This window comes from Chiloscyllium punctatum, chromosome 25 (assembly GCF_047496795.1).
Source record: "Chiloscyllium punctatum isolate Juve2018m chromosome 25, sChiPun1.3, whole genome shotgun sequence".
Classification (NCBI taxonomy): Eukaryota; Metazoa; Chordata; class Chondrichthyes; order Orectolobiformes; family Hemiscylliidae; genus Chiloscyllium; species Chiloscyllium punctatum.
In genome coordinates, this window is record NC_092763.1 from 44,642,867 (window position 1) to 44,657,681 (window position 14,815).

Consider the following 14,815-nt stretch of genomic DNA (forward strand, 5'->3'; position numbering starts at 1 on the left):
AGGACAAATCTCTCACTCACTCTAGAAATGGAAAGACTCTGTAAAGAGGTCCAAATGGCTAGTTTCTGAATTGAGAATCACTATTGATCAGAAACAAAAACGCTTAAAAATAGAAAATAAGTGAGATAAAGTCACCTCATCACTACTGGTGATTTGAACTTTTGGTCCATCGACTTTTTTGCCTATATTTTCCACCCAGGATATTCATGCAAACTGGCTGTCTCTATTTGACAATATTTGGATTTAAAGAAAAATATTTTAAGTTTGTAAGAATAATTAATACCCCATTTTGCCATGTTAGCAGACATGTTTGTTATAATGAATACATTTTTGTTTACTTATTAATTGATGAAACATGGTATGAATTTATTTTATCTTAGATCCTTGTCAAAAACAGGCATCAACCTCTCGTGCTTAAATGCGTCATTTCACATTTACAACTCATGAAATAGCAGGGCTGTATTTTTTAAGTGTTTTGTTTCCATCAGGGTTATATCAACATTCTGAAAAAGAGATCACATCAAATGTTTTCTTGTGCCCCCCCAAAGCAGAGCAATTTCGATCTGTTTTTAAAACAATCTCAGCCAATTTCCAGAGATCAAATGGTAATCGGTGTGCCTGAGTTGTTAACAAAGGCAGTTTTTAAAAAGTTTAACAAGACATTTCTCACCTGTCACTTTTCTCCCCTGCTCAAATTTACAATTTTCTGCTTACAATTGGTGACCAACTTGTTGAAGGGAAGGAGCTTCCATCTCAGTTCTTGTGCTTCTGAAAGAAATCTTGTTAATTCTGATGGTCCTCTTCAAGTGCAACTAAAAAGGTTTGTTTGCACTATTTCCTAAGTTGTGCTTACAAAGATCCCGGAGGCAACTGCCTCCATCCAAATGGGCCAGAAACTTTGACGGACAGACATCTGAACATTGTTTTTTTTTGCATTAAGAACTAGAGAAATTATTTCTTTTCCATTTATCTTGAATGTGTTTTGGGTTTAAAAGGGAAAAGCGTTACAATTTCATTAAAAACTGTTTACACAAGCTTCACAGCTTCATTGAATAAGTTTACTTTATAATAATCAATTTTATATTTGATAAAGAAACTTTGTTGAAGGATCTTTCATTTAAGTCTATACAGAAAAAGCCATATTAGGAACCAGGTAGATAAATTAATTTTATGTTGTAACCTGTGGAATAGCAGAACGAAACAATGCATTCTTTTCAACTTTGTCATTACAAGAGTCGAGGCTTGGTAAGGTTCATACTGGGCAAATGTTTCCACATGTAGGGAAAGAAGTATGGATTTAGTTTAAGAATACGAGGTCTCACTATTAAAATAAAAAAATTCTCACTCAGAATCCAGAGGGAACAGCAGTCAACTCCAACTTGATTCACTTTACTTTGACAATCAGATGACTACACACATGAGAAATCCATTACAAATTGGCTAAGTGGTGAAATGGCTCATTTTATTGTGTGTAATACAAGGATGTGACTTTACAACAGGAGGTGGTACCTTAACATAAATATTCTAGCAACCAGCTGTTATGAGATCATTAATTGCTGGAATATGAAGACAAATATTTTCTTTATTAAACAGATGATGTATCAATGAATGGTTTGAGTGACAGGATATTTATCTTTGCAAAAGACTTTAGACACCAGTACACAGGCTGAGCTAATCTAACTTGATAAATAGTACAAACAGGCAAGTGGTTTAGTGTCTTACTGCCTTTCCAAAGAACATAATCTAGTAAATGCATACACACAGACATGAGAACATTACAACTGTCCAAGTATTTACAACAAAAAGACTTTTAAATATTCAAAAAGAAAAACACATTGCTGATGGAGGAGGCTCCAGTACTTGTTTGCAAATAGTTCCATTGTATTAGGCTAACATTTTGTTTTAAAAATTATCCAAGAGAGTATCCTTCATTACTGGTCTCCACAGGCTGCATAAATATACCAACAATTATTGTAATCACAAACAGGAAAGCCACACTTGGTATTAGTTACAACTTCAACCTTGCACGCACTCATCCTCAAATGGAGCTGATTAGACATGGCAAAGTTCAAATGGAGAATTTCACTGAGCAACAAACTTAAGCCCTCATGCATGCTGGTATTCTTCAGAACAAAGGTACGCTTGATCTTAAAAGCATGATTAGAAATTCAGGGCATGATTTAAGTGAGCCACAGTGAGATTGCTGTTGTTTCTTAGAGAACCCAGTTAGAACGACTAAATACCTGACTCCTTCTAAACCTCACAGTTCAGCTTTTAATTTCAGTTTCTCCATTCTAGTCAATTACCAAAAGTGGAGAAAAACATTTGGAGTTTTATGGAATCAGGTAATTACCAGTCCTGTCAATTATTACAAATTCTTCCAAAAAGGTACAGTAATAGGACTTGTACTCCAATATTTATTGGTACAAAACTTATACTGCTGGATGTAGAGAGGGAGGTACTTTTAATTTTGCTGATGGGTTAGCACCAACCATCACCAGTTTAATACTTTCCCATTTAGTTGACATTTCAAGAAGTTTATAAGAATATAACAGCATTGTCCCAAGTATGCTTAATATGCATTTCTGGGTAGGTCTCTGGTACAAAAGGGTACGTTAGAAGTCTACAAACAGCAGTAATGCAATAAATCATTTTGTGCTGATGTTATGAATGTGAAGATTTAATCTGGCAGTAATAAGGTCACATTTTCTTTTGCTACAGCAAACTTTATAGTCAATAATTGTTGTTAGATGTCTGTTCAAACTGCCAATGAATCAAAAAGCTATTTCCAATAAATACATTGAAGGGTTTTATATATTCCATTAAAAAGGATTTGCATAAATATGTTGATGTAAATAGAATTTGCTCATCTGAGAATTTAGTGTGCTAACAGAGATTAGGTGTGCTCACAAAGCAACAAACTTACACCTACTAAGTCTAAGCACAAATTACACGTTACTGCATTTCTGAAACTACATGTACAGAGACTGTACATTAGAACACAATACTCGGGGGCTTTGAAAACTAATTAACTGTGGCTTACCTGTAAGACGGTTCCTATAAACTACTAGCTCATGAAGGAATCTAGTGTAATAAGCTGTAACTACTAGTAATACAAACAGTTTATTCAGAGATCTGGTACTGTAATTTCAGCTGCAGCTAAATTACTCAGACATGCCATTTAGTGAGAAACATTGGGAAGTGTGACTAAATTGTCCAAAATTGCAATCAATTTCCTGATTTACAAATAAAATTCCAAAGTATCCCTCCACAGTAGTTCCAAACAAAATATTTCCAGGAATGTATTGCTGTTCACCCAGAGCAACCAGAAAATGAATATTATTTTTCTTGTGACAGTGGAAAAGAAACATCATTTTAGAGTTAGTATAACTCAAAAATGCAGATTATAAAAGTACTAATTAATTCTGAACCTGAAACTTGCAGGGACCATTTGAAAGGGCTACTCTTCACAAAGTGATTGGCCAAATAGAATCAGGAAGCAGCAACCAAGACATGACACTATTCATCAGTCATCATATCCTGCAACACAGATGAACTACAAAGCATGGTTAAGTTATTTCATGGGTTTTGAAACTGGAAGCTGTCTACTTGTACAATGCCAAAATTATCATCTACTTGGGAAGAGGACTGAATGGCTACTCAGCAAAACGTTCAGATACTCTCCCCAATGATGAATAGTTAACTTCCAACTTTAAATGAAACAGATACTATACCAGTGCACTCAAACTCGAAATGGCTGCACAAAAAAGCTGAGACACACATCCATGAAGAGCAAAGGAACATAGCTTTAGAAGCTTACCTCAACAGTAGAAAATCAGTTTTGTTCTAGCACCACACAGTAGCAAGAGTGCTGCCACACTTCAACAAAGACCACCCAAGACAGCATATTAAGACATTACTCAGAGACATCAGGAAGAGTTTGGTTGGATACAATGGTGCTTCCCTCTTTCCAAATTATTAAAACATTCCCTCCAGTCAAAGCAGCACCGGTACCTCAGCTCATACCCACATGAAGACATCATAGACAACTTATCCTTTTTTTGAAAATCTGACACAGCAACATCTTTGCATATTCACACAAACATTTTACATCGTGCACACATTTCTGTACAATGTAAAGGACTGCATCGCTCAGTGTTAGAGTGCAATACATAACATAATTAAATCAAACTTGATCTCTGATCTTAAATAAACCATGCAGCTGAAGGAAATGAAGTTGAATTTTCTGAATGAAGAAGCTCCTCTGGTGTGATTACAGCAGCACGTTCACACATTACTGAGCCAGCACACCACCAAAAGGGAGCAAGGTGGGTAGTCAATGACTGTAATGCAGTTGGTGATGCTGGCCAACAGGGAACAGTTTGATTGTGCCAATATTAGCAGGAGCAGCCACCCTCATTGATTGGCGGTTCTGGTGGTTTCTCCAGCTTGATATCAATCACTGTAAAAGGAGTTAGGGAAATTTCACATTTCTGAATGAGAAGATTTGCATTTATATAGCACCTTTCACAACATTTCAAAGTGGTTTAGTACAAGAGAAACAGAAGCAGGAGTAGGCTAATTGGCCCCGACATCTGCCCCACCATTCTACATTAATGATTGACAAACCCCAAGCCTCAACTCTTCTTTTATGCTAGCTCCTTATAGCCATCATTATTATGAATATTTTAAGAAAATGAACTACCTAGTTCCTCTTTAAATACCTACAGCAATCAGGTCTTCATAACCTTCTGGGATCAAGAATTGCAGACATTTACAATAATGAATACTGTGAAAATGTTGTTACAGTCATAATAAATAAACAGAGGGATAGCAGTCAACTTGTGCACAATAAGTTCCCATAAATAGACATCTGGTAGTGACATAAAAATGAACTGGATTTGTTTTACATAGAACAATACAGTGCAGTACATGCCCTTTGGCCCTCGATGTTGCGCAGATCCAAGCTCACCTAACCTACACTAGCCCACTATCCTCCATATACCTATCCAATGCCCGTTTAAATGCCCATAAAGAGGGAGAGTCCACCACTGCTACTGGCAGGGCATTCCATGAACTCACGACTCGTTGAGTAAAGAATCTACCCCTAACATCTGTCCAAAAACCTACCACCCCTTAATTTAAAGCTATGCCCCCTCGTAATAGCTGACTCCAAATGTGGAAAAAGGTTCTCATGGTCAACCCTTTCAAAACCCCTAATCATCTTGTACACCTCTATCAAGTCACCCCTAAACCTTTTCTCCAATTAAAACAGCCCCAAGTGCCTCAGCCTTTCCTCATACGATCTTCCTACCATACCTGGCAACATCCTGGTAAACCTCCTCTGCACCCGTTCCAGTGCCTTCACATCCTTCCTATAGCATGGCGACCAAAACTGCACACAATACACCAGATGCGGCCGCACCAGACTGTTATACAACTGCAACATGACCTCAGGACTCCGGAACTCAATTCCTCTACCAATAAAAGCCAGTACGCCATATGCCTTCTTCACCGCACTCTTTACCTGGGTGGCAACTTTCAGAGATCTGTGTACATGGACACCAAGATCCCTCTGCTCATCCACACTACCAAGTATCCGACCATTAGCCCAGTACCCCATCTTTTTGTTATGCATACCAAAGTGAATCACCTCACACTTACCCACATTGAACTCCATTTGCCACCTTTCTGCCCAGCTCTGCAGCTTATCTATATCTCGCTGTAACCGGACACATCCTTCCTCACTGTCAACAACTCCACCGACTTTCGTATCATCCACAGACTTGCTCACCCAACCTTCTAGCCCCTCCTCCAGGTCATTTATAAAAAATGACAAATAGCAATGATCCCAAAACAGATCCTTGCGGAACACCGCTAGTAACTGCACTCCAAAATGAAATTTTACCATCAACTATTACCCTCTGTCTTCTTCCAGCCAGCCAATTCCTAATCCAAACCTCCAACTCACCCTCAATGCCATACCTCCGTATTTTTTGCAGTAGCCTACCATGGGGAACCTTATCAAACGCCTTGCTAAAATCCATATACACAACATCTACCGCTTTACCCTCGTCCACCTCCTTAATCACCTTCTCAAAGAATTCAATAAGGTTTGTGAGGCACGACCTGCCCTTCACAAAACCATGTTGACTATCCTTGATCACATTATTCCTATCCAGATGTTCATAAATCCTATCCCTTACAATTCTCTCTCAGAGTTTGCCCACAACAGAAGTGAGACTCACCGGCCTATAGTTACTAGGGTTATCCCTACTCCCCTTCTTGAACAAGGGAACCACATTTGCTATCCTCCAGTCTTCTGGCACTATTCCTGTAGACAACAAGGACATAAAAATCAAGGCCAATGGATCTGCAATCTCCTCCCTTGCTTCCCAGAGAATCCTCGGATAAATGCCATCAGGCACAGGGGACTTCTCTATTTTCACCCTTTCCAGAATTTCCAACACCTCTTCCATACATACCTCAAAGCCATCCATTCTAATTAATTGTGACTCAGTATTCACATAGGCAACAATGTCCTGTTCCTGAGTGAATACTGACGAAAAGTATTCATTCAATGTCTCCCCAATCTCTTCAGCCTCCACACGCAACTTCCCACTACTATCCTTGACTGGACCTATTCCTACCCTAGTCATTCTTTTATTCCTGATATACCTATAGAAAGCCTTTGGGTTTTCCCTAATCCTACCAACTAAGGACTTTTCATGTCCCCTCCTTGCTGCTCTTAGCTCTCTCTTCAGATCCTTCCTGGCTACCTTATAATTCTCAATCACCCCAATTGAACCTTCACGCCTCATCTTTACATAAAGGGAAGAGGGCAGCTTAACAAGGGATTCCAATTCCTTATTAAACCACGACTCCCTCACACGACCCTTTCCTCCCTGCCTGACAGGTACACATTTATCAAGGACACTCAATTGTTGCTCCTTGAACAAGCTCCACATATCAATTGCGCCTTTGCCTTGAAGCCTACTTTTCCAGGCCACGCATCCTAAGTCGTGCCTCACTGCATCATAATTTCCCTGCCCCCAGCTATAACTCTTGCCCTGCAGTGCACACTTATCCCTCTCCATCACTAGAGGGAAAGTCACAGAATTGTGGTCACTGTCCCCAAAGTGCTCACCTACCTCCAATTCTAACATCTGGCCTGGTTCGTTACCCAGAACCAAATCCAGTATGGCCTCACCTCTTGTTGGCCTGTCTACATATTGTGTCAGGAAACCCTCCTGCACACATTGGACAAACACCGACCCATCTAACGAACTCGAGCTATAGCTTTCCCAGTCAATATCAGGAAAGTTAAAAGTCCCCCATAACAACCACCCTATTACTTTCACTCTTCTCATGAATCATCCTCGCAATCCTTTCTTCTACATCTCTAGGACTATTAGGAGGCCTGTAGAAAACTCCTAACAGGGTGACCTCACCTTTCCTATTCCTAACCTCAGCCGAAACTACCTCAGATGGAGAGTCTTCATCCATCGTCCTTTCCACCGCTGTAATACTATCTTTGACAAGCAATGCCACACCTCCCCCTCTTTTACCCCCACCTCTGACCCTACTAAAACATTTAAACCCTGGAACCTGCAACAGCCAATCCTGTCCCTGTTCTACCCATGTCTCCGTAATAGCCACGTCGAAATCCCAGGTACCAATCCACGCTGCAAGTTCACCTACCTTATTTCATATACTTCTTGCATTGAAGTACACACACTTCAATGTGATGTTTTTTGTGATGTTGATTAAGGGTTAATTATCAGTCAGGACATGGGGATTGTTTAATGTAGAGCCAGGAATAATGGCAACAGATCTTTTGCACGCACCTGAGAGTAGGCCTCCAGTTCATTTAAATATTGCATCGAAAAGGTGGCACCTTTGACAGTGAAACATTCATTCACCGCACTGGAGTGTTTGCTTAATTTTTATGCTCAAGTCTTGGAGTGGTAATGAACCCACAACCATCTGACTTATAAGCAAGAGGAGTACAAGACTGCTGGTTGACACCATACAATAGCTGATACTAAATCAAAGGATACATTGCCCCACATCTCTTAATAACTTCAATTATCAAAAATCTATCAAATTCAGTTTTAAAACTTAAAATATATCTGGCATCAATTGTCACCTGCAGATGACAGTTCAAAATTTCTAGCATGCTGTGTGAAGGGATGTTTTGTAATTTCACTCTGGAGAGATCTGGCAGTAATGTTTACACTCTGCGCTCCGCTTTTACAGCAACGCACTCTTAGCTCTGATCTCCAGCATCTGGACACCAAACTAGTGGAAGTAGTTTCTCCTAAACTATTCCACTTAATATCTTTAAAAATTAAAACAAGACACAAGGATCAGTACTGGGTCAATTTCTTTTCGTCATTTACATAAATAATTTGGATGTGAACACAGGAGGTATAGTTAGCATGTTTGCAGATGACACCAAAATTGGAGGTGTAGTGGACAGTGAAGGTGGTTACCTCAGAATGCAAAAAGGTCCTTGTTCAGATGGGCAAATGGGCCAAAGAGTGGCAGATAGATAATTCAGATAAATCTGAATTTCAGATAAATTTGCATTTTGGAAAGGCAAATCAGGGGAGGACTTATACACTTAGTGGTAAGATCCTGGGGAGTGTTGCTAAAAAGAGAGAGAGACCTTGGAGTGCAGGTTTATAGTTCCTTGAAACTGGAGTCACACGTAAGACAGCCTTGTGAAAAAGACATTTGGTATACTTGCCTTTATTGGTCAGTGCTATATTCCCATTGAGTAACGGAGTTGGGATGTCATGTTGCAGCTGTACAGGACATTAGTTAGGCACTTTTAGAACACTACGTACAATTCTGGTCTCCCTGCTATAGGAAGGATGTTGTGAAACTTGAATGTGTTCAGAAAAGATTTACAGGATGTTGCCAGGGTTGGAGGATTTGAGTTATAGGGACAGGCTGAATAGGCTGGGGCTGTTTTCCCTGGAGTGTCAGAAGGTGAGGGATGACCTTATAATGGTTTATAAAATCATGAGGGGCATGGATAGGGTAAATAGACAAGGTCTTTACCTCAAGAAGGCATAGGTCTAAGGAGAGAGGGGAAAGATTTAAAAAGGGACCCAAGGGGCAAAGTTTTCATGCAGAGATTAGTGTGTGTACGGAATTAGCTTTTTAAGGTTTGTACAAAGATTTGTAGCTCATGTTGTGGATGTAATTGTTTGCTTGCTCGCTGAGCTGATGGGTTGTCATGCAAATGCTTCATCACCATACTAGGTAACATCAGTGCAACTTCCATGAAGCATTGTTATTCTACTCTGCTTGATATTTATATGATCTGGGTTGAAACGAGCCAGAATGCCGTCAACAAAACATGTAGAAATAGACAGCATACACAAACCACTACAGAGAAAAACTGGAAGTGACAACATTCACCTTAATAGACCAGATCATATAAATATCAAGCAGAGTAGAACAACCCTTTACAGATGATATTATCTAGCATGGTGATGAAACATCTGCATGACAACTGATCAGCTCAGCAAGCAAATCAACAACCGTAGGGAATGAGCTGCCAGAGGAAGAGGAGGAAGCTGGTACAATAACAACACATAAAGACATCTGGGTGAGTATATGAACAGGAAGGGTTTAGGGATATGCGCCAAATGCTGGCAAATGGGACTAGATTTTATATCGGATATCTGGTTGGCATGGATGAGTTTCACTGAAGGGTCTGTTTCTGTGCTGTATAACTCTGACTCTATTCAGACAATCATTTTCTAAATTCCAGCTAATGCAATCCTAATTTTGTGTCTTGTCACAACTTATAGAAACATATGAATAGAAGGCCATTCAGCCAAAAGAGACTATAAGTGATCTGTAGCTTAAATATATACTCCTGTCTTTGGCCCACATCCTTCAAAAGCTTTGTTGAACCAATATCTATTATCTCAGATTTAAAATTAACATTTGATCTAGCATCAACTACAGTTCATTGAAGAGTATTTCAAACCACTGCTAGCCTGTGTGTAGAACTGATTCCTAACATCTCTCCTGAATTATCTGGCCCTAATTTTGGGCGACATTCCTAGTTCTAGAAGCTCCAGAGTAGATAGTTTATTTTTATCTACCAGTCTTTTCCCTTTAATTTCTTCAATCTGACTTCCACTTAACCTACTGAATTCTAGAGAAAACAGGTCTAATTTACAGTAATCTCTCCTCATATCTTGAACGATGTCCAAGTAGCATTCTTAAAAACCGACATTCTTCTCCACCCAAGGCTTCCTAAGGTGTGGTGCCCAGATCTACTCTTCGTGCTCCAAGTGGAATCTAACTAGGGTCTCACAGCTGGGAGAAAGTGAAGACTGCAGACGCTGGAGATCAGAGTTGAGAGTGTGGTGCTGGAAAAGCACAGCAGGCCAGGCAGCATCCAAGGAGCAGGAGAATCGATGTTTTGGGCATAAGCCCTTCATCAGTCCGTGATGCTGCCTGGCCTGCTGTGCTTTTCCAGCACCACACTTCAACCCAGATTCTCATCGCTGCCATATAACTTGTGCATCCTTCCATTAGCCTTCATTATTTTCTGCACCTGTTAGTGACATTTTAAAGATGTATGCAACTGAACATGTATATTTAGACATCCACTGCACTCAACTAGAATGTAGAACGTATCTGGATTTATCCACTTTCGGACCAAAATGCATGACCTCACTTGATTACATTGAAATCCGTCTGTCCCATTTTTACGTATTCACTGAGTCAATCAATATCCCTTTGCAATTTTATGCTTTCAATGACACAATGTACAATATCACCTAAACTTGTCTGATCAGCAAACTGGACATATTCCATTCTCTGTTGTTAATGAATATTGTGAAGAATTGATGTACCTAGCACAGATCCTCATGGCACACTACTAGTCAAATCCTGTTAATTTGAGTGCCTTCCCATAATCCATACTTTTTAATTACCTGTCACTCAAACGATTTCCCACCTACGCCAGTAATTCATGCTCAATTCCACATGCTTCCTCCATAGTTAACAGTCTCTGATGTGGAAATTCATATAAACATCTATAGACATTCCCCTCTCCAGTACCTTAGTCCTCTCTTCAAAACATTTAATGAGGTTTATCAGGCACAACCTACCACTCACGAAACTGCTTAACTTAAAATTTGAGGTGTTTAGTTACCCTATCCATATACTAGACTCCAACAATTTCCCCACCATGGATGGTATGCTAACTTGCCTGTAATTCCCTAACCTTCCTCTTTTACCCTTCTTAAAAGAGAGTGACATCTGCAATTTTCCAATCCAGTGGGGCAACTTCTGAATATCAGGAGTTCAAAAGATTATTGTTAGGGCATTTATAATCTGCTCCCCTACTTCCTTTAATACCTCAGATGGATTGGGATTTGTTACTCTTAAGTTGTTCCAACTTAAATCTTGGAGTCAAGATATCATTTTAGTAATTCTAATCACATTTTCCCCATAAGATTAATATAATATTCCCAAGGTGTAATGCCCAAAACTCCAGGTCCAGCCAAGACTCTGAATTGCTGAAGTGTTAGCTTCAAACTTCTTGTATTTTATGCATCCAGATATGAAGACTAGTATTTGATTTTCCTTTTTGCTTATTTTCTGGACCTGTTAGGCACTTCAGTGAATCATGCACCTGGATCCTTGGTCTCTCTGCATCTCCATTGTTTTTGTTTCATCATTTTGAATTACTGTCTATCCTTTTTATGTCCAAGTGGATGATCTCCCATTGAAATCCATGTGCTATGTGTTGTTGATTCAGTCTATCAGTACCTTTTTCTAACTTATAAATATATATGCTTGAAAGTACAGAGAGAGTTATCCACAATTTGAATGAACCCCATTTTTAAAATCTAATATCCTATAAATCCAAAATTAGTAAGATGATTGCCATATGATTGAAGGACATCATGGATCGAATCATCAGTCCCTTGTAACACCTGTTACCTCTACTTTTATCACTCAATTTTTGCAGTTGTTTTCATAATCCTTCTTAACAGGCACTCTAATCATCAGCTGGGTAAAATCCAGAAAACTCAATGTCAATTATATGGATGAGCATTACTCTTTCTGCTAGACCAGAAGTCTCTCTCTTACAAAGCATTTCATTATCAATGAACACAAAATGTAAATATGGCAACTAGGTGGTGGATTGAAACAGCAGCATTGGAACTTCATCCAAAACCTTGACTTTTTGTTCAAGCTACCATGTTGCTTTTCTACCTGCTTGGACAATAAAACAACATCACAGACACATCCATCTGTTCACCTTTTCGCTTGCATAAATCCTTTTGCATCATTTCTTTCCATTTATCTTCCCTAAGCATCCTTTTTGGGATCCAGTTTTAAATGTGTCACTCACTCCTTGATATAGCATCCAAATATTCATTGTGAATTCAGACAGTTATCAATATATGCCTTCATCTGATGCAGAGTCCTCGCTCATTCAAATGGGATTTTCAACAAGGTAAAACTGGATAATCAAGTACCTTGATGAATTTTTTCCGACCCTGAAAATTCCATGTGTAGCACTCACACCCTGGCTGACACAAGACTCTTTTCCCATCCCCCTCAGCCATTACTAATGTCTTTGGTATCATTTTTGTTTCCACATTTCTGATCCCCCTCGCATTCGTTTAAGTGCTCAAAAGGCAGGTGGATAGTAAAGCAGAATTACTGAAATGCTAACTTCTCCCATTCTTCTCCATGGGACAAGGAATGGTAACACTTTATCAATCTAAATTGACAATATTAACATTGCACGGTTTGCCCTTCAACAAATGGGAATAACCTTCCAAAATTTGGGAATTGAATGGTTACAAAGTATTGCTGGCACATCTCTAATAGCCCATGAATATATAGAAAAGAGATCATTCCTACATACCACACTAGTTACTGTACACAGGAAAGAAAACTCTACACATGTAACATCTTTAACCCAGTAAAATATCCAATTTGCTACAAAGAAAAAAATGCAAACAATTGTGTGACACTTAATATTTCATGTAGAACAAAAACAACTGACCATTGAAATACTGTTGTATGCTGAGTTTTTAAATTGGCACCCTACATTGCCACTGGTACCACAATTATGTTAGTTTGCCCTCTGAATTAAAAAGTCATGGGAAAGTGCAGTGAAGGATACTGTCTTCTTTACTCTTTTCAGGTGCATTGTCCATTCCAGGCAGAGCAGCTGCTACACGTCGGAAAAGCTGAAAAAAATGGATTTGAAGTTGAAGATGTGTGACTAAACAGATTAAATAAAAAAACAAGCTATGCAAGCAGAATAGACCCACCATTGACAATATATTTATGCAGGGTTTATAATCAACAATTGTACTTTCCAAAAACAAACTACCAATTATCCCCATTTGTTAACTTTGTGTTCTTTGTCAACTTGCTTGCAGTAACTGAAAGACGACAAAGCCTATTTGGAGTCACCTTGCCACAAATGACCACTTGGCTTACTAACAGGTGGCTAGAATCATGAACCAAGTTATGGCAAACCAACCTTGTCACCGTTGTCTCGAGTAGAGAGGTATTGCACGGAACTGGCCAATACAGAAACTGAATAGGTAAAAAGGCTGACTGCCTATCACAGACACAAATCAATAAAACTTAGATTTACACTGCACTTCTCTCAAAATAACACCCCAACATGTTCAACTGAGAAAAGGGAAATGTCACTGCCTTTGCAGCAATTTGAAAATGTGACTGAAGGGCCATTGTAGAAATGGGAGTCAGGAAAAGGTAGAACATTTGCAGTGCATTCAAGTGAACTTTTTTGATCAGTAGGTTTCCAGTCCAATGAGGAAGATAACTTTACTGGATCTGGGTCTAGGAAATGAGGTGATTGAGTGAAGCAAGGTTGAGAAGCAGAGAAGACAGATTTCAAGCAATTGGCGAAAGAATTAAAGGCAATGTGAGTAATGTTTTTGTTTTACTGCATAATTACAATTGGAATGCATTATCTGAAAGCATAAAGAAGGCAGATTTAATCATTGTTTTCCAAAGGAAATGGAATAAGTATTGAAAGGATAAAGACACTTGCAGGACATGCAAGAAAATGGGTGTGGAATGAGAGAGAAATACAATAGAGCTAATTAACATAGGCTAATTGTGATAATAACTATAAATAAATTTAATCAGTAATATATTTAACAGTACCAAACAATACTTTATATAAAAATAAACATTTAAATATTTTAAAGCATAACTCCCTGCACATTAACTTGGTCTACTTTATAGGAATCAATTTGTGAATTCAAGGTAGTAACAGTTCAGTAATTCGAGCCCCAGATAAAAATTTGCATTTCAAATCTTGTTTTTATTATATAAAAACAAGTGCAGGTGCTGGAGATCTAAATCAAACAAAAACAAATAATTGGAGAAACTCAACAGGTCTGGCAGCGTCTACTGAAAGAAAACAGAGTCCAGTGACCCTTCTTTAGAACTTGTTTTTATACACATGTACATACCTGCTTGACGTTATATCCTGCTTTAGCACTAGTTTCAATATACATTACATTCAGTTCCCTGGCTTTCCGCTCTCCTTCCTCCATTGAAACCTGCCTATAATTGGAATGCAGCAAAACATCAGTGCACAATAAAAGGAAAACTGAGAACCATGACGTTCACATAGTTTAGTTCAGAAATGATAAAAGTAACACTATCTAGTCTAGAATAGTTCTAAAGACATTAAATAATTTCTTTCCTACTTTGCTCACACAATACATTCTGGAATGAGAAATGGTAAATCTCTTGAGCCTGTTCATTTAAA

At 38.7% G+C, this 14,815-nt stretch overlaps 1 protein-coding gene across 2 annotated transcripts in view; it reads right to left on the minus strand.

Moving 5' to 3' along the window:
• Nucleotides 1–1,441: 1,441 nt before the first annotated feature.
• Nucleotides 1,442–14,815, minus strand: part of rab41 (RAB41, member RAS oncogene family) — a 62,116-nt gene continuing 48,742 nt past the window's right edge. For both annotated transcript variants that reach the window (XM_072595192.1, XM_072595193.1), the window contains exons 6-8: nucleotides 14,514–14,607; nucleotides 13,181–13,247; nucleotides 1,442–4,462 (exon numbers count right to left, since the gene is read on the minus strand). In XM_072595192.1, coding sequence (XP_072451293.1) covers nucleotides 4,398–4,462; nucleotides 13,181–13,247; nucleotides 14,514–14,607 — 226 coding nt within the window. In that variant the 3' untranslated portion in view covers nucleotides 1,442–4,397. The remainder of the gene's footprint in view (nucleotides 4,463–13,180; nucleotides 13,248–14,513; nucleotides 14,608–14,815) is intronic.